The 17,300-nt window shown below is 53.6% G+C and overlaps 1 protein-coding gene across 1 annotated transcript; it reads right to left on the bottom strand.

Moving 5' to 3' along the window:
* Window positions 1-1,334: 1,334 nt before the first annotated feature.
* Bnip5 (BCL2 interacting protein 5) lies at window positions 1,335-16,298 on the bottom strand. Its single transcript, XM_057751334.1, has 12 exons — window positions 15,586-16,298; window positions 11,453-12,073; window positions 10,567-10,682; window positions 8,334-8,398; window positions 7,883-8,120; window positions 6,727-6,858; window positions 6,066-6,127; window positions 5,602-5,845; window positions 4,948-5,079; window positions 4,322-4,386; window positions 2,674-2,937; window positions 1,335-2,093 (listed from the first exon to the last, which is right to left on the bottom strand). The coding sequence occupies exons 1-12, from the start codon at window positions 15,648-15,650 to the stop codon at window positions 2,058-2,060; spliced, it is 2,040 nt and encodes a 679-aa protein (XP_057607317.1). The 5' UTR covers window positions 15,651-16,298; the 3' UTR covers window positions 1,335-2,057.
* Between the last annotated feature and the right edge of the window lie 1,002 nt (window positions 16,299-17,300).

Below are 17,300 nucleotides of genomic sequence, written 5' to 3'. Positions count from 1 at the left end.
ACAACCACAAGAGAAGCCATCTCAAGACACTTCATAGCCATCAGCTCGGAGCTTCTCGCCACGCCCACAGAGTGCAGGACAGGATGAAGGCTGCAAGTCCCGGGCCATAGGCGCTGGAACAGTGCACGCCTGTACAGCCATCCGGGGCAGTCCAGCTTGACGCCCTCCTCGACCTCGGATGTGACCGTGATAAAGTAGCCCAGGTGTAGCACGCATCTGTACTCAGAGTACTCAAGCGGCCGCCTAGGCTACACAGTGAGTCCTTGTCTCCATACAATAAAATAATTATAGAAATAACACTAGATACGTTCAGAATCTTCACAAGAGCTGATAGGATTCTGGCAGATCAGGGGTTCCCCTATCTCCAGTTCACCCCAGGCTCCTGCAGAGACCCCAGGGGTCGTTCATCAATCCAGGAGCATGAACACTATTTGGCCAACAGAGTAAAGGACATGGCGGAGACCCAGCTGTGTGAATGCATGTACATTTTTTGGGTTGGAGACTGAACTAAAAAAAATTATTTTTTAAAACAAAGATTCATTTATGGTGGGGTGTGGTGGCACACGCTTGTGACGTCAGCACTGGAGAGGCAGAAACGGTGGATCCCTGGGGCTCTCAACATTACACAAACCTACTTGGTGAGCCCCGTGCCAGTGACAGGCCTTGTCTGGAAAACAAGGTAGATGGAACTGGAGCAGGAAATCTGGGATTGACCTCTGACCTATACCCACACACCCTCCCCCGCACACCCACAAGATACAGACACGGGCAGACAGACAGACAGACAGACAGAGACAGGCAAACAGGCAGACACACACACACAGAGACAGGCAGGCAGACAGATAAACGCACACAGAGAGACATACAGACAGGCAGGCAGGCAGGCAGGTCTGTGGGTGTTAGTGTTCAGGCATCTGCACTAGCCTGCCCTTGAGGTCCTGACAGGAAGGATCCTCAGCTGCAGCCACTAAGAGCACCTCCGTGCTCATTCACTAGGTCCCCTTTTATTTTTTTTAATATTTATTTATTTATTATGTATACAATATTCTGTCTGTGTGTATGCCTGCAGGCCAGAAGAGGGCACCAGACCCCCATTACAGATGGTTGTGAGCCACCATGTGGTTGCTGGGAATTGAACTCAGGACCTTTGCAATGCTCTTAACCTCTGAGCCAGATCTCCAGCCCCTAGGTCCCCTTTTAAAAGGTGGGCCTTGCCCACCTCCCATCTCTGGTCTCTTCCTCTCTGTCTCTCTCTCTCTCCCTCTCCCCCTCTCTCCTCCCTTCTTCCCTTCCTCCCTCCCTCCCCCGCCCTCTCTCTCTCTTTCTGCCTCTCCTCTTCTGCCTCTTCTGTACCCAGAGGCCCCTCTCATCTCCCCCTTTTCCCATTCACTTTCCACCAGTAAAAAACCTCTCCACCTGAGCTTTGTCCCACACAGACAGACAGGCAGACAGACACACACACACAGAGAAACATACAGACATTCAGGCAGACACACACAGAGACAGGCAGACAGACAGACAGACACATATACAGAAACATACAGACAGGCAGGCAGATACACACAGACAGACAGACAAATAGACACACGGAGACATAGAGACATGTAGGCAGACAGATAGACACACACACACAGACAATGCACACATGCCCCAGCTAAGACTCATTGCAAGCTGGATCTGGCAGGATCTAGCAGGTGGCAGTCAGCCTCCTTCATTGTTTTGTTTTTTGTTTGTTTTCGAGACAGGGTTTCTCTGTAGCTTTGGAGCCTGTCCTGGAACTTGCTCTATAGACCAGGCTGGCCTCGAACTCAGAGATCCACCTGCCTCTGCCTCCCGAGAGCTGGGATTAAAGGCGTGCGCCACCGCCGCCCAGCAGTCAGCCTCCTTCATGATGGTGTATTGCAGAGGTGTGACTGCACAGAGAGCCGTTGTCCACGCTCTTCTCCAGGTGTGTTGGGGAAGCACAGAACCGGGCCATATTGCAGTGTCCTCGGGGTCTCTAGCCAAAGCTGCTGACTCTGGCTAGTCTGGAAGAACTTGGGTATGAGATGCGGCCTTCAGTCTGGACTCTGACCATCCAGACTCATGATGTTCTGGGAGGAGAGAGTCACAACCAGTCAGCAGGCCCCACTCTGCAAACAGCAAGCTTCCTATGCCCCATCCACACCCACGCTGGGTCCACTAGCCTTTGCAGCCTCCCCCACCGTACCCCGTTGTCCCCAGTCCTCCACCTCAGCTACAGTCTCCAAGTCTGATCATCCACACTGCATCCGCCACCTGCTGGCTTCACCTGCCTTGGCTGCCAGTCCTTTGACATTTGACTACCGCTTAATTCTGTCCTTGAGGTTTAGAACTGTCTCAGGAGTTTGCGTCAAGGAGGTGGCATTTGAACTGAAGCCTAAACAGTCTGAGGGGCCAGAAAGATGTCTCGGCAGGTAAAGGTACTTGCCTCTAAGCCTGGACCCACACGGCAGGAGAGGGCCAATTCCTACAAGTTGTCCCCTGACCTCCACACGTGTCCTGTGGCACTCACACGCACGGTGCGTGGGCACATGCCCACACACAAATAAATGTTATTTTGAGAAAAGACTTTAGAGTCTGATTGACCGTATCAGAAAAGTCAGAAGACCCCGCTTGTCCCTGTGTCCCACTGATGCCTCTCCCCTGACTCACCTGCTGGGCCTTCCTGGACAGGAAGTGGGCATAACTGTGGCCCTGGTATTGGCCTCTGGATTGCATGAGGGTGCAGATGGCACAGCTGTGATTGGCAGCAAACTTGTTCAGTGAGCCAAAGGCGCACGGTGGGGGTCTGTTGACGAGGCTCCCGTCTTCCTCTGAGAGGTAGGCCTTCTGTCTCTCTAAGGTGGCCACCAGCTTCCTGAGGGAGGCTTCTGAGAACTGATTGAAAAAGTCCCTGAAGCTGGGGTACTGCCGGATCTGGAACAAGAGTGGAGGTCGTCAGTGCTGCTGGCAGAGTCCCTGCCACCCCAGCCTGCTCCCTAGCATCCGTTGTGAGCACCCCTTCATTAAATCCCTTCACCGCCCACTCTCACTGTACAAGAATGTCCCACAGCTGCAGGGCACAGCAAAAACTGAAGTCACATACATATGGCTCCGCAAAGAATGTGTTCCTCTGAGCCTCTGTTTGGCTATAAAAATGGGGGAGACCAGATCCCCCTCTCCAAAAGATTAGGAGTAGAAGCAAGACAGTTCATGCAGAACATTTAATGGCCGCTTAGCACCTCTCTAAGGCCCTTCTGGTCAGTTTCCTTCTCTTCATATCTGGATATGGCAGCCGGGGTCTCCTGGGGGACAAAGACTTGGGTCCCATGTGGTTTGAGATTTGGAGGCACACTGATGGGGTATAAGGACCTGGGACAAAGACCGAGACAGTGGGTGTGTGGATGCATCTCAGGGAGGGCTGGGGTCTTCAGACCCTCACTCCCGGCAACCATGGTGGAGGCTGCTCGGTGTTGATTTCTCCCTGCTGCACATGATTGCAGGGTCTCCGAGTCACTAGGTGGTGAAATGCAGGTGTCCTGGGGCTAGAAAGCTGAGGTACCTTCACTCTCTCACACAGGACCTGCCTGTCGCTCTCAGGGAGACTGCTGGTCACGGGCAGGTAAGCTACAAGCTTGTAAGAACTGGATTCAGCTAAGCTGCTCATCAGCGTGGCTGCCACGGCAGAAAGTGTCCTTGAAGCAGGATCTGAAGGGTTGGACGATGCAAGGTCTTGGGATGCTGGGGATTTGGCTTGGGATGCCACTGAACATTCTGACATTCTAGTGTGTGTGTCGTCACCCCCATACAGCTCTGGGCTTACAAGGGCATGAGGCCAGGTCTGGCTTTTTTTTTTTTTTTTTCCCGAGACAGGGTTTCTCCGTAGCTTTTTTGTTCCTGTCCTGGAACTAGCTCTTGTAGACCAGGCTGGCCTTGAACTCACAGAGATCCGCCAGCCTCTGCCTCCCGAGTGCTGGGATTAAAGGCGTGCGCCACCACCGCCCGGCCATGTCTGGCTTTTTTACACGCGTGCTCAGGCTTTGAACTCAGGCTCTCACTGCTGAGCCAACACCTTAGCCTGCCTGCATCCTGTTATCTTAAATCAACATTCTCTTCACCTGCATGCGTGCGTGCGTGCCTTAGGCATTCTCTACACAGGCACTGTCTGAGCAAGCAGGAATTATCCCTGTTTTGCGGAAGAGGCAGCTGAGGCTCAGCGAGGTTCAGGGACACAACCAAGGTCACTGAGAAGGAGAACACGGGTCTCAGAGGAGGGTGCATGAGCCCCAGCATCCTCCTAGAGAGTTTGAGGGGCACTCACCTGCCTTCCTAGCTCGTCGTCCACCTCTTGGAGACCTTCCACCAACTTCTGGATGATGGACTCCTCTGAGGGAAGAGAAGAAGGATGAGAATCTGTCCCTGCGGCACCCGGTGCCCATGACAGACTGCCTGCCACAGCAGTATAGCTGACCAAATAAAGATCCATGTTCCCTCCACCTGTGACTGCACTCGGCTCCAACCTGACACTCAGGGAAACTGAAGGCTCCTAACGTCGGGAATGGAGGTTTGCGCTCGGGGTGGCCAGCTACTAGCTGCCACAACAGGAGAGCCACTCAGTTGGGTCCTCAGGGCCTCGTTGCCGGTTTGGGCTGAGGTACGTAGGAAACCCACGGGGAGGTCATTACAAGCCGTGGGAGCTCACGTTGGACCAAGGCGGAACTGCCTACAGCAGTGAACTGGACTAATGACCCCAAAGCCTCGTCTGGACCTTTACCCAGGAGCCCCAGTTTAAAGAGCACACGGATGGTCCCTGTCCCCACTGTAAGGTCTCTGGAGGCGGGGTTCAGCTGCTTTCTCTACCCCTAAGAGCAATCCCTACTTAGCCTGGGCTATCGTGTGCGAGAGGAGCTGGCAGAAGCTATCTCTGCGGACGCAGGATATACTGACTAGATTCCGAGGCTCCCTCTGGTACAGGTAGAGGCTGCTCATCTGGTGTGACTCTTCTAGACCGGAAAGGAGCTTCTGGGGACCCGGCTGGTTCCCCTCCTGCAGCCTCCAGCTTCTGGAACTCCAGGTCTTCTGCACAGAAAAAGTAGATGAACTTGACATCTATCCCAGTCCTGGGGAGGCCCTGGCCCTGCCCTCCTCCTCAGGGGATCTCAGTGTTCCCTCTCTGGCCTCTGCCTTCCGGTCTGCAGTTGGAAAAGCACAAGGACAAGCCCATGGCTCCCACCCAGCGAAATCACAGCCCGGTCAGTCTGAACTTCACCTTCCCCGGCTGACAAATGGAATCATAAGACGGACCTCCCGGGTTAAATGAGAGGGTACTGTGTTAGTGGTATATACAGCAGCACTGGGCTAATACCAGGCTATCAGGGCACAGCAACCGGCCTCATGCTTTAGTGCGGTCCCATCCAACAGTCCCCTGGTCTGTTTCTGTCAGTGTCCCTGGAGACATCTAAAGACAATCACAGATCTAGCAACGCCTTTGTTTTTAAGAAGAGGGAACTCCGAGTTTTTTAGTGGGTGTCCTGCTGAAAATTGCCTGCCCCCACTCTTCCCACAGCAGGAAACCAATGTCAAGACACCAGGCCTGCTTACCTGGGTCCCCGGAGATGGAAGCTCTGTGGCCACTGACACACGTGGGCAGAAAGCCGTGCTTCTTGGGTGGCCGGGCCTCCGGGCTGGCAGCACCAGGAGTCCCCGAAGCCTCTGCTCTCTTGGAATCCTTGGAGCCATGTTTCTTGAGGGAAAAGGCCCGCCGGAGATTTGACTTCTTCCTGTGTGACTTCACCTTGGGAGTGGAGTTTTCTCCAGCCTCCTCTGCCTCCTGGACTTGAACTTGCTATGGGGAGGAAGAGAGAAACTGAGGCAGGGTCCCTGACTTCGAGAAGGTCAAAGGTCAAAGGTAAACTATGGCCTAGACAGACAGTGTAACCCAGTAGGGGGGTGATGGCATTTGGAACTGGGGAGTGAGGTCTGGGGGAGGCCAGTACAGGGCTTAGAATGAAGCAAAGGGGTGTGGGGGTCCCCCGAAGAGCAGGATAGTGGGGGAAGGAGTCTACCTGCTCTCCCTTCTGTTCCTCTGCGTTTTTAAATAGGACCAGGATCTTCCGCCTGAATTCTCCTAAGAAAAGGACAGGGTTTCTTACAAAAGCCTCCGTGACCCGCACTCACGTCCTCGGTGCAGGTCTGCACACCCCAGCCCTTCCGTTGTTCCTCTTTGCACGTACACTCTAGCGTGCAAACGTGGGCCCTCGTGCTTCTGAGGCACTAACACTGCCTGCTATCTCCCCAGCTCCCCCAGCCCCCCAGAGGTCTCCAAGTGTGTGAACCTGACAGTATTTCACATCCAGGCCTGGCTCCGCCAACGATAACGTGATAAAAATACTTCCCCTTTCTGTCCTCAGCCCAACTCTCAAGCTGGCCACCTATCAGGAATGGCAGCACACAGTAGCTGATGCAGCCTGTCCACACCACCTCCCATTCCTCACAGACCATGGCTCAGGAACCCCAGCAACTTGCATAGCCCACCCTTGCCAAATGAGGAAACAGAGGCCAGCCGAGGAAGGGTGCTCAGGGCCCATGCTGTCCCCACAGCCTGCTGCTTTCCCAAGGGGAGGTTGATACAGGCCTCAGCCTCCCCCTCTGCCTCAGTTTCTCTTCTTCAGATGACAGAGTCACAACAGGGTCTCTAAGGGGGTCTCTGAGGGGCAGGGCACTAACTGGATTCATAGGCTCTGTCCCTCGGTGACCTTTCTGCTGGTCCTTGACACACAGCTGGGGTGTGGTACTCAGGGGGATGTGAGCATCCGAGGTCTAGAGACTGGACCTCGTAGAATCCAGGCTCCTCTGAGTCTGGGAAGGAGAAAGAGCAGTTAGTGTGTGGCCATGTCCAGCGGCTGGCGCTGAGCCCAGGCGGGTGCCAGTGTACTTTGCCCTCGGGTTCTGTTGGGCTCAGTTAACTTCTGGACTGTGCCAGGTCAGGGGCTCTGCTTGGCTTTCTGCAGCCCCCAGAGCTGTGTTCCCCCTGTTTCTCTGCCCTTTCCCCTTTCCACGGGTCTCTCTACTGAGCTCCTGTTCGGCTTGGTTCACTAGGGGACAAAAGATGCCTGGCTCCATGACATTAATGACGGTCCATGGTCTAAACAGTCTTGCATGAAAATCTATCCTCTTATGACTCCAGATGCAAGCTCTCTAAGCTAGAAACTCTCCTAGTCACGTGTCTGGGAGACTGGCTCCCTGATCCCCCCCCACACCCTCCCCTACCCCCGTAAGAACCAATGTGATCGGTCCTTGTTCCTGTAACTCTGGCTCCAGCTTTGATGAGTCACGTGACTATGACCACATCGCCTCACCCCCTGCACCCGGCTTCCTCACCCCTGTACCCAGCTTCCTCACTGCCTAAGACAAACAGACACAGATAGTAGGACACAGAGGGCAATCTGAGACACAAACACCTGTAACCCCAGCTCCAGGGTGTCCGATGCCACCTCTGGCCTCCACAGATGCCAGACATGCACATGGTACCCAGACATACATGTAGGCAAAACATTCACACATATTAAGAGGGAAAAAGAAAAGGGAGCTGGGAACCCAGGCCCTCTGTCTCCAGTTCTGTCACGAAAACATCCCCAGCCCCGCTCAGAGATGGCAGTGGTTGAGGTCTTGGCATACAGTCCCATCAAGGGCTCAGGTGTGCTGTCTGCACCCAAGTGAGGCCGTGTGGAGGTGACCAGCTTCCGTCCCTTCTCCATCCCCAACCCTCTCCACACTGCTCAAGGCCGAGTGTGGACGTTAGAACGAAACTGGCCAATCCCAGCCCTGGGAAGATTTCAGAGCTGGAAGGAGGCCGCAGTTGCTATGACAACTGCCTGCTCACCAAGGTTGCTGGAGGCGGAAAGTCGCTGGCCACTAAGACACAGGGGTAGGAAGCTGGGCCTCTTGGGTCGGGTTTCTGGGCCAAGGGCAGTGGCTACAGCCACTCTCTTGGGTTCCTCGGAGGCAGGCTTCTTGAGGGACAAGGCTTTCTTCAGGGTGGACTTTTTTTCCTGGGATTTCTTCCTGGGGGGCGGTGTTGGCTTTTGTGGAGCCGCTTCCGGCTGAGGGACTTGCGCTTGCTGTGGAGGAGAGAGAGAGAGAGAGAGACAGACAGACAGACAGACAGACAGACAGACAGACAGAGACAGAATGCGAATCAGGAGCCTGACCTTGGGGAGAGGGTCAAGGCAGCCCCAGACGGGGTGGGAATGGGGCTAACAGGGAAGGGCGGGCGGGGCACGAACCGGAAGCTGCAGGAGCCCTGCAGGCGGTCTCTGATGCCAGCGCCTCACCTCTTCCTCCAGACGGTCCCCTGCTCTCTTGAGCAACTCCACGATCTTCCAGATGAGTTCCTCCTCTGCAAGAGAGCACAGGTCCCACCACTCCTAAGTACACCGGCAGCGTTGGGATCTGGACCCCCAGTGTGAACGAGGCCAGTCTGGTTCTCTCGGACATCCACAAACACTCACTAAAGGGTAGCAATGGGGAAAGCCCCATGTCCCCCAAGTGACCACCCCTAGTCACAGGGAAGCCAAAGTATGACTTTTTACATTTTTAAAATTAATTTTTTTTTATTAAGGAGAAGAGAAGCAGTTCACATGTGGGTCAGGGCACAATTTTGGGAACTCTGTTCTCCCCTTCTATTATGTGGGTTCCGGGAATTGAACTCAGGTCGTCAGCCTTGGCGGAACAGCCCAAAGCGTGACATTTTACACAGGGATTCAAGACCAGATGTCCAGGAATTCAGTCTGCCCTGCTAACTGAGCTTCAGAGATCTGTGAATGTCAGTGTTGTGTTTGGGGATGGCTACGTTTCTTTACCCTCTCTGGGGTCCCTGTGAAATGTGGATCACAATTTCACCCTGTCTCTCTCAGAGGTTGTCCAGACATCAAACAAGAAACAGGACTTAGAAACATTTCCCAAGGCTGACCCCAAGTCTTCCAGCCTACACCATTCCCAGGGGTCTGTAGAAATGGCAGATCCCCAGCCTAAGGCTCAAAGAAGACACAGGCTGGCACATCGGGTCACAGTGGCCCTGCCGCATAATCACCTCCGCTGCATGTCACGTGGGAGAACATTCCCGGGGATGGGGTGTGCCCGCTCCACTAGCCGTGTGCCAAAGGTCTGCTTGCACAGAAAGTCAAGCCCAAGAGAGCCTCTGTGCCTGGGCTAGCTGCAGAGTCTCTGCCCCTCAGTCCCCCTGGCTTCCAGTTTCCTGATGCAGCCTATGAGGCAACTATAAACCAAATGCCTTACAAACTGGACACAGAAAAGTCTTTCTGCCTCTTGCATGGTCCGGCTTTTCAGAGTATTAGATGAGGAGGGTGTGTTAGGATCGGTTAGGGGCAGTTGAAGGTGTCTGGATTGTGCACTGTTTAAGTTCGTAGAGATGAAATGTCTTTTTATTCCCTATGGCTCCGAGAGAAAATGTTTCAAAGCAGTGTGACAGCTCCTAGCTGTGGCCACTGGATGATTCTTTACGTTACTACATACATCTGTTATATTTATTTAAGCCCAAGACCTCTTACGTGCTAAGCAGAGTCCCTGCCTAACTACACCTTCAGTGCCTACTTGATAGGTAGGTAGAGGTGTAGTAAATAGACAAATAGATAAGATAGATTAGATAGATGATTGATAGATGGCAGATAGATGATAGACAGACAGACGGACGGACAGGTGATAGGTGAGAAGGATCTCCTGTAGCTCAAACTGGTTTCCGCAGGCACTGTGTAACAAGTGACCTTGAACTTCTTTTTCTGTTTTGTTTTACTTAAGGTTTCTCTGCTTAGCCCTGGCTATCCTAGAACTTGCTCTGTAGACCAGGCTGGCCTCAAACTCACAGAGAGCTGCCTGTCTCTGCCTCCCAAGTGCTGGGATTAAATGCCTGCGCCACCACTGCCGGGTGGGTTTGAATCCGTAATCTCCTGCCTCCACCTCCCCAGTGTTAGTCTTACAGACGTACACCCCACACCCCATTTATGCACTGCTGGGGACCCAATGCCAGCCTTGTGTGTGCCTGCAAGCTCTCTACCAACTGAGCTACACTCCTGGCCCCTCTCCTCTATATTTTTTTAAAAATCTTTATCTATTTATTATGTACACAGTGTATGTCTACATGTACCCTTGGATGCCAGAAGAGGGCGCCAGATCTCATTACAGATGGTTGTGAGCCACCATATGGGTGCTGGGAATTGAACTCAGGACCTCTGGAAGAACAGTCAGTGCTCTTAACCTCTGAGCCATCTCTCCAGCACTCTCTTCTATATTTTTAAGTACATTTGAGAGATTGAAAGCGAAGACATATTCCCATTGACTCGGAGGCAGGGGTGCTTGCCAGCTGCCTTTCTGGAACCTCTGCCTTCCTCTCAGACTCGAAAATAAGCACCCAGTGCCAGAAGCAGCAAGATAGACATGAAAGGGGTGCGTGTGTTTAGACTCACCCCGTTAGGTCTCGCCCTGAGTGGCCCCTCTTGGTGCAGTCTCCTACCCATAAGGAAAGAAGGACCCTAGACATTTGCAACTCACGGTCCGGCTGCTGAGGGTCCTCTTCTGATGGGGGACCTGCGGCTTGGGCAGAGCTCTCTGAGGATTCAGCATGGCCTCCCTCGGTGGGCAAGACCTGGGGGATCTCAGACTCTGGTCTCTCTGGAAGTCAGATGAGCAGAGGCCTGGGTTAATGACATTCTCCTGACCTCGTTAACCCATAGGAGGCGTGGATTCCACCGAGTGACAGTTCAGACCCCAGCCTCACCCCGATCAGACACTGGCTAGGATTTCCCAATGAAGGGGGGGTGTCTCAGGCCAGGATCCCCTCCCTCCAGCTCTCCCCGGAGTCTTCTTCCCATCAGAGTTTGTGGCTACACAGAAGCCTCCAGCACACAGCTGAGGCCTCTGGGAGTGAAGGAGACGTCACTCCCCATCCCCAGCGGCAGGGATGCCTGGGGCAGGGATGCCTGCTCTCTCCTTCACCACGGAGGAATCAAAGGCTCCAGGGGTGGCCATTGCAAAAACCACAATAGCAGATTTATTCTTCAGGGGCAGGGTCTAGACAGAGCACCTGGCCGGCACCCATAGACCTGTGGGGCAAGAGATCAGCTACTTCCACTCCTCCCCAAATCTCATTGCACTTGCTTTTGTATGAGCTGCGTCGACCCATGAGACAGCGACCATTTTATCTGTTTTTGTAGAAGGGACGGAGGGCATATTAAGGCCCAGAGGGGTGTCACCAGCCCTTAGCCTTGCAGTATATGGAATGGTGGCACCCCGATGGGTTGGTCTCAAGTGTTCAGCCGTTCAACCTCACAGGAATGTCCCCCACTGTCCACATCTGACCTCAGTGGAGGACATTTAGTAGACAAACTTGGGGCACCCTGGTCCTTGAGGGTGGGACAATAGGGTTACCCTAGTCTGCTCACCCCTGCAGATCAGCCCCAGGTTAGCCTCCTCGGCGGCGTGGGAGGCAGCTATGCTGGGCAGTAAGTTCTCGTGGCCTTCTGCCTCTGAGTTCTGGGGCCCTGTAGGCTCTTCAGGAGCAGGCTTCTTGTGAGTGGATTTCTTGCGGCTGGTCCTCTTCTCCTGGGATTTCTTCCTGACGGCTGGCTCCTCCGTTGCCTCTGGGAGCTTGGTCTCTCCTTTCCCCTTTGATTTCTTGCTGGCCTTTTCTCTGGGCTCCTCTAGATCAAACCTCAGGAATAAGATATTCAGGAACATGCTAACCCAGCTCTGCTGGGCTTGCTTTGGGGGCCTCTCTTTCTTAGTGCCTTCTAGGGGCCCCTGCTCACAGGGGAGAAATTCGCTCCCTTCTCCTAGAGGGGGCGCTGCGACCACAGCTTCCTGGGCCTCTGCAACGTGATAGGGGCTCCCAGAACCTCTGGTCTCATCGCTCGCTGTCCTGCGAAGCACCTTCCTGTGGGTGGGCCCAGAGGAGTACTTGGAGTTCGCGGACTCAGAGTCCTTGAGAACCTGCCGGTCCAAGGATTGGGTTCTCTTGTCTGTGGGAGGCTTCTTCGGGCCCCTCCGGGTCTCCACTGGGCTACAACCAAAGCAAACAGCTTGCTCAGGAGAGTTCAGTGGAAGACTGACCCGTGCCCCCCTGCACTCACGCACCTCCCATGCTGTGTGGCCACCCTCCCCTGGTGATGCTTTAAAACTTCCATCTTGTTTAACGACAACCCCACAAGGAAGGGGGTCACCACCCCCATTTTTCAGAGAAGGAAATGGAACCAGATTCTCCAGCTGGCTTGTAGCACCGCCGGAGCAGCCCAGAGGAGCACATCCCCAGAAGACTTTGGGTTTGCGACTCTAAAATAGCTAACTGGTCAGGAGACCTTTGCCTGCAGCAGAAACTGGACCCCCGCGCTCCTCCTTGCCCACACTGTGTGCAACCGCAACTGTGGTTGACCTGATACTCAAAGGCCAGAACTGCAGCCCGCAGAGAAAAATCAAGCTGGTCGACCAAACCATGGAAGCAGTCACTGATAGGACACACTATTCGGCTCAGGCCCCTCTTCTTCCCTGAGGTGGCTGGCCCAGGGCTCCATCCCACAGCAAGTAGGAGAGCATCCCCACTCAGCTGAAAGAAGGGACGGTTGCTATGGAAACAGTTTTCCCCAGCGGTGGAGATGAACCCAGCCTCTTCCTGCTGCCTGACTTCACTGCATCCACACAATCCCACAATGCTTCCCAAGTTTCCCAGTGAAGGACCCTCCAGGGTCCCTAAGACCTCCTGACCTTCAAGCCCAGGCCCTCTTCTTACTTGCCAGCATCCTGCCCAAGGTGTCCAGGCCTTTGGCGCCATGACCACCTCCCGGCAGCTTTTTTCAGGTGGTTTCAACTGACTGAACTGGTCTCTACTCTCCCCTGGCCCCTCTGCCTGCTCCTTCTTTGGAATGTTCTAGAAACACTCTTCCAGATCCAGGCTGTCCAGAGAGCCTGTTTGCCCAGAGAGGCCTTCTTCTGGGGATAGTCTGTTTCCCTGAGAAGGCAGCGACCCACCTCCCATGTTACACGGCCACTCATCTTTCTAGGTGTTCTCAGTGTGGTCATCACGGACAACTGACTCTCTCCTTCCCTGTTTCTTAGTTTTGCACCCAAGTCTGGCCTGACTGTAGGAATCCTGCCCTGGCCCAGACCAGGAGCCCATAACAAGCCAGCGATATTACAGAGAAACCCAGCCGTTGGTGTAAGCACATTTATTGGCATGGCTGAGAGGAGACTTCAGAACAAAGTCCACTCTAGCCAGAAATGCCTGGTGATGCACAGATCCCAGAGCTTATAGTAGGAAAATGGCTCCTGTGACTCATTTCACAGCCGCAAAGGACCAGAGAAGTCACACCAAGCTGGCATGGTTGTCCCCAGCACGAGGCTGTGTTTGGCATATTTTCTAATCTGAACTCTGACCTCATCGTTATATTTGCCTGGCCGGTTTCTCTCATGCCACAAAGTGCTCCCTCCTCCGCCCCTCTAGGAATTCGACACATGTCGCCTCGCAGAAGCCACGGAAGGTCTTGAGAAACACAGCGTGCACACTGTCAGCCTGCCCTAACTCAGAACGTCTGATACCGTCTGTTTCGAGTGTAAGAGGCTGAAATCGCACGACCAAGCTTGCTGTTGGCCTACAGCTAAGATCCATAGTGATGCCTGGCCAGCAGCTTCCCTGCTGTTCCCACCCCTGGCCAGGCAGGTCCTGGGGATTTACAGAACAAATACATAATTATACACAAACACACTGTGAGCCCTTTCACCTCTGTGACCTCAGTGCCCCATGAATCAGACGGTCTGACATGAGGGACTGAGGTCCTGGGCCACTGACACAAGGCCAAAGTCCCCATGCTGGGAACAGAGAGCTAGGCCTGAATATTTCTCACCCCCACCCCTCCCCACCCCCAGCCACCATCCCATTCCACACCCTGTCTTCTCCTACACCACGCAACATCTTCTAAACACACACGTGTCTGCAATGGACACATGCACCCCAGACACAAGACTGTGAACCCAGAGCGGGCCTCACAACCCCACGGCCAGTGGCTAGGCTGAGCTCACGCTGTCTCTCATGGGTCCCTGCGGCCTGCAGCTCTCAGTCGGCTCTGAACCCTCCAAGCAAGAGCCAGGAGAAGCTAACTGTGCATCCATCATTTGGACTCTTGCAACGGTGCGGCTCCTCTCACAGCTCCCGCCTTCCACATTCATCAGAGACCCCTGAGCCTCCGCTGCTGTGCCCGGGATGGGACACATGATGGTCTCATTCTCCTGAAACACCGGGCCTGTCCTGCGCCACGCCTGGCCCCACTTGTCAAATGTGACAGTTCAAGGTCTCCATCTTTTCTGTGGGGTCTTTCTTGGGTTCCTACAACACACAGGCCCTGCAAAGTGCCAAGTCCACCCACTGTAGCGTGGGAATCCTCCAGACCCATCCTGGCAGGTTTTCCTGAAACTGAGGACCCTTCCTGCACAGGGGCGGAGTCTGAGGGAACTCAACCAGGGTTGTGGTAGTTCCACTCCCTTCCTTTACGTAACTGAAAGAAAGCCCCCAAACCCCAATTACCCCAGATCTATTGGCGATTTCTGGATCCCTCACATCGGAGCATCCTTCTCTGATGCTCCCAGCTGGTCCTAGTACATTGTGGGGGCCAGGGGCAGAGGCGGGTGGGCAGGGGCTCCTGCCAGGGCTTCAACCTCTGCAGTTCCAGAGAGATCAGCACACAGTGCTTTCCTGAACACACGAAGATCCCAGGAGATCCCTCAGAAAACCCAGAGCACTGTGGTGGGTCAGCTAGACTGGCCTGAATTCTCTCTTACATGTGTATGTATGTGATCATGTGTGTACATGTATCTGTGTGTGTATGTGTGTGTGTGTGTATGTCTGTGTGTGCGGGGTGTGATGTGAGGTAGGCACTGTATGTGTCGGGTGGAGGGGTGCGGGTATGTGGGGGGGTGCCATGGCACATGGGACACGTATGTGGTGGTCAGAGGGGCCATCCTTCCTTTCTCCTTTCTGTGATTCCAGGGACTGGACTCAGGCTGTCTGTCAGGCAGCAAGCACCTGTACCTGCTGAGCCATCCTGCTGGCCCCTTTTCCATCTTTATAAAAATAAGAAAAAAGAGCCCAGCGGTAATGGCATACACTTTTAACCCCAGCACATGGGAGGCAGAGGCAAGTGGATCTCTGTGAGTTCAAGACCAGCCTGGTCTACAGAGTGAGTTCCAGGACAGCCAAAACTGTTACATAGAGAAATCCTGTCTTGAAAAAACAAAACAAAACAAAAACCAAAAATTAAAAAAAAGAGAAAAAAGAAAGAGAAAGAGAGAAAGAAAGAAAGGAAGGAAGGAAGGAAGGAAGGAAGGAAGAAAGAAAGAAAGAAAGAAAGAAAGAAAGAAAGAAAGAAAGAAAGAAAGAAAGAAAGAAAGAAGATTCTAGGAGGATCAGCAAGCTAGAAGCAGAGCCAGGTCTGGACTTAGGGTCTATTACTCTTATGTCTAGCTTCCTTTGGGTCCCTGAAATATCCACCCCATCACTCAGGTTCACAAGGAGAGGATTCAACCCACCTCAAACCACGGAAGTCGCCACTGTCCCGGGACTTCCCCAGGCTGGGATTCCTGGAGCGGGGCATTGCCCCCTGTTAAGTAGAAGTCCTTTGAGGCTTGGGTCTGATGTCTCCAGGGAGAAGAAGCAGCTGCTAGAGGCGGCTGGAAATGTTCAGAGGGGCTCAGAACTCTGGGTTATATATGTCATTGCTTCCCAGAGCTGAGCTCACAGGTAGCCAACCAGAGGGCAGGGCTGGCCCAACTGCTCCACCTGTCGCTGCCCGCCCAGGCTGCTTCCCGCTCCTCTGGGCAGTGCCGGAGATAGGAAGCTTGGTTCAGCTACCGGGAGCGAGGAGGAGAAACAAGCACAGTTTCAGTTGACAACTTCCTTATTATACCTGAGTCCCCGAGCCACATGTCTGACCGGTAGATGAAACCGAAAGCAAAGCCTGGCGGGAAACACTGGATTGTGGGGGGTGGTATCTCCTCCACAGCCCCCCTTGGCCATGGCGAGGGTCCCTGGAGATGGAAGGAGCTAGAAGAACAGGAGGGGATGTGTGCCGTGCGTCCCTGGACACGGCACTGATGGTGGAAGCCGTGTGTCCAGACCCTTCTGCAGAGAATGGGGTCACCATGGATTTTTCTGTTTTTGTTTCTAATATTTGTATTTAATTCTTTGACATACACATGTACATACATACACTACACTGTATCTTGACCACATTCCTGCCCGAATCTCCCCTTCCACCCCTCCACTCCCCTCCGCACCCCACCATCGTGTGCCCCTCCCACTGTAAGTAGTGCTGCCTTTGTGTCCAAGGGCCATCAGCCCACCAGCACAACCCCCCTAAAGTGACCCCCCACCCTGGCAGCCATAACTGAATTCAAATAGTTCCTCAGTAGGGATTTGTTACCGTTTGGGTTTTTTTGGAGAGAAGGGCTTGCCCGATCATACCTGGCTCTTTCCTGTCATTTTATCTTACCTTAAAAATTAAAACAAAGGAAAAAAAAAAACCAGCTCTGGGGACTGGAGATTTGGCTGCTCTTGCAGAGAACTTGGGTTTCGTTCCTAGCACCCATGTGGTGACTTACAAATCACCCATAATCCCAATTTGAGGGATCTAACGCCCTCTTCTGACCTCGCTGGCACCATGCATACACACACATGTGCATACACACACATGTGCATACACATGTATAAACACACACATATGTAAGCAAAACACTTATATGCATAAACGTGCTTTAGACACACGCACTAGCTTTGGCCATGTTTATGGTGTGCACCTTTACAAGTGCAGCCAGGCCTGCAGAGCAAGTTCCAGGCCAGCCAGGACTCCACAGAGAAAGCCTGTCTTGAAAAACCAAAACACAAAAACCAGAAAATGGTTACGATGATAAATTTTCTGGTGTGTATCATATCACATCCTAAAGAAGCCAATGGAGGGGCAGGGCTGGGGTCTTCTTGCAACTCAGCGATGCTGCCGCAGACATGCCTGCTTGTCAGTGCCCACGAGAGGGGGCTGCCGTGGGACTGCACCGCCCATCAGAGTCCAAGGCCCCCAAGACCAAGTCCTACTCTACAGCCCTAGAGACAGAGTTGGGGGTCTGAGGAGCAGGGCCAGCCACAGGGCATGTCTAGGGACAATACAAATGAGCACCAAGGACCCCTTGTTCAAAGGCATTAAGACATCACAGTGTGCACACCCTCAAGCCCAGCATGCCAGAGATAGAGG

This window comes from Chionomys nivalis, chromosome 19 (assembly GCF_950005125.1).
Source record: "Chionomys nivalis chromosome 19, mChiNiv1.1, whole genome shotgun sequence".
In the NCBI taxonomy this organism is placed as follows: Eukaryota; Metazoa; Chordata; class Mammalia; order Rodentia; family Cricetidae; genus Chionomys; species Chionomys nivalis.
The sequence above is the reverse complement of the archived record's forward strand: the minus strand, read 5'-3'. Positions and strand labels throughout refer to the sequence as shown.